Raw genomic sequence first — 1,931 nt, 5'->3', positions numbered from 1 at the left:
GTTGATATTTTTGAATGTGATATATTTATTTTTGCAAGCTTAGTTTAAATATACGATAATTGTAACAAGAAAAGATGTCTGGATCAGGAATTTACAACCTTCCACGTCATTGGAAATTGGAAGCCTTTTATCCGGCTTGTAGATATTTTCTTAGATTCAGAGAAAACAGTTTGATAGTTATAAACAAAGGAAATAAAATGTATTCATTGGCTCAAAGTTATTTGGGCTAACACAAATAAATTTTAATTTTGCTTGTACGCTTTATATTTAGAGATTGTTTGTTGTGAGAGTTATTATGTAAATATGGATATAGCTATGACATCATTACACTTATATGATACTTTTCTTATGTCTACAGTGTTGGGGAGAACCTGCCGCAATAGGCTCATTGATTTGGAAAAACAACTCAATCTGTCTCTGACCGAAGGTGGAGAGGTAATGAATAACATTATTGATATTTTCAACACAAACAACCCAGAATTGTCTGCTGCTCAGGAAAATGAACTTACCAACGTATTAACCGAACTTCAGGTGCTATTTAACAAAACACAAGAATTAGCATTGTTGGTCAATGTGACCGCAGCAGACCTTAATGCATCGGTACCCTGTCCAGATGATGAGTATGAGGAGGTGTTAAATAACATGACGGTTAAGAACCAGGAATTGAGTGTTATCCGTGATACGATAGCAACCCTGCCACCTGCTGCAAAAAGGGTCAGATTACAGATAATAGTTTTTATTCGTTTCACTTTCACAGTGTGTGTGGGTGCACAAAGAGTACTTATAGTGGTCTTTGAAATAGTAGTGGTAATATTTGAGCAAATTAATGTCGGGGCAATAGTAGTTCCTGGTCTAGATGAAGAACCAGTTCGTACAACTGTGAGAACATCAACAGTATCAGCTACAGAAACATCAAACACCAGACCATCATCAACTACAGCAAGTGCAGGACAAACAAGTTCAGAATCATCAACTGGAGGACCATCCACTTCTGGATCTCCAGGTATATGTATGAACTGTGAATGTTTTCTTTTGTTTACAATGATCTTTAATTAAAATCAAATACTTTATCTTAAATCTGTCCCATCAACAGCTAATACAACAACCGCAGGACCAACAACAGCAGGACCAACGACGGCAGGACCAACAACAGCAGGACCAACAACAGCAGGACCAACAACAGCAGGACCAACGACGGCAGGACCAACAACAGTAGGACCAACAACAGCAGGACCAACAACAGCAGGACCAACGACGGCAGGACCAACAACAGCAGGACCAACAACAGTAGGACCAACAACAGCAGGACCAACGACGGCAGGACCAACAACCATCGCAGGATCAACCATTGGATCCACTGCTAGTAAGTATGAGCAATTTCACTGAAACACACCTATGTTCTTTGAGTAAACTTTACTTTATTGAAGACAGTAACGACAACAATGATGGCCATTATAGATCAGATATTCAGGTGGATGGTTCGTTTCTATTTGAAATATGTCTATATATACTTCTTTTGCTACCTATGATTACACACGTTTTATATAATTTCCATTTTCTACATTACATAAGACTGCGTTATATCTCTAAATCTGACACTATCACCGCTGTAAAATATGGTCGGGATCCCAGCTGCTTTCATTTGCGTGAGTGCCGTAACAGTGCGTCCCTCTCATTTCACAAGACAGAAGGATTCCCTTCTTGAATTGTAAATCTGATACACGAGCCATCTTCAGCAATAAGACAATTTTGACATCTTGAAATGAAGGACTCGGTTGCAGAAGGGAATTAAATCCCGTTTCCAATATCGGGCTGAAAAAAAAAGTCGAGAAGAACGCAAAGTTACCCAAGGGAAGGTTTGTATCCTCTTAATTTCTCAAAAATAACTAGTTACTTCAAAATGAAAAAATGCTTGCATGCTTGAAAATAGA

At 38.4% G+C, this 1,931-nt stretch overlaps 1 protein-coding gene across 12 annotated transcripts in view; it reads left to right on the top strand.

The window, feature by feature from the left end:
• The window catches only part of LOC119585742 (mucin-5AC-like), a 31,530-nt gene that overhangs the window by 29,251 nt on the left and 348 nt on the right, over nt 1-1,931 (top strand). For 10 of the 12 annotated variants that reach the window (XM_037934441.1, XM_037934447.1, XM_037934448.1 and 7 more), the window contains 3 exons: nt 359-1,003; nt 1,094-1,363; nt 1,685-1,856. In XM_037934441.1, the coding sequence (XP_037790369.1) occupies nt 359-1,003; nt 1,094-1,363; nt 1,685-1,761 (992 nt within the window). In that variant the 3' untranslated portion in view covers nt 1,762-1,856. Of the gene's footprint in view, nt 1-358; nt 1,004-1,093; nt 1,364-1,572; nt 1,629-1,684; nt 1,857-1,931 lie in introns of those variants that run through there. The other 2 variants (XM_037934444.1, XM_037934445.1) reach the window with 2 other exon arrangements.

The sequence above is a fragment of the Penaeus monodon genome, chromosome 20, assembly GCF_015228065.2.
Source record: "Penaeus monodon isolate SGIC_2016 chromosome 20, NSTDA_Pmon_1, whole genome shotgun sequence".
In the NCBI taxonomy this organism is placed as follows: Eukaryota; Metazoa; Arthropoda; class Malacostraca; order Decapoda; family Penaeidae; genus Penaeus; species Penaeus monodon.
The sequence above is the reverse complement of the archived record's forward strand: the minus strand, read 5'-3'. Positions and strand labels throughout refer to the sequence as shown.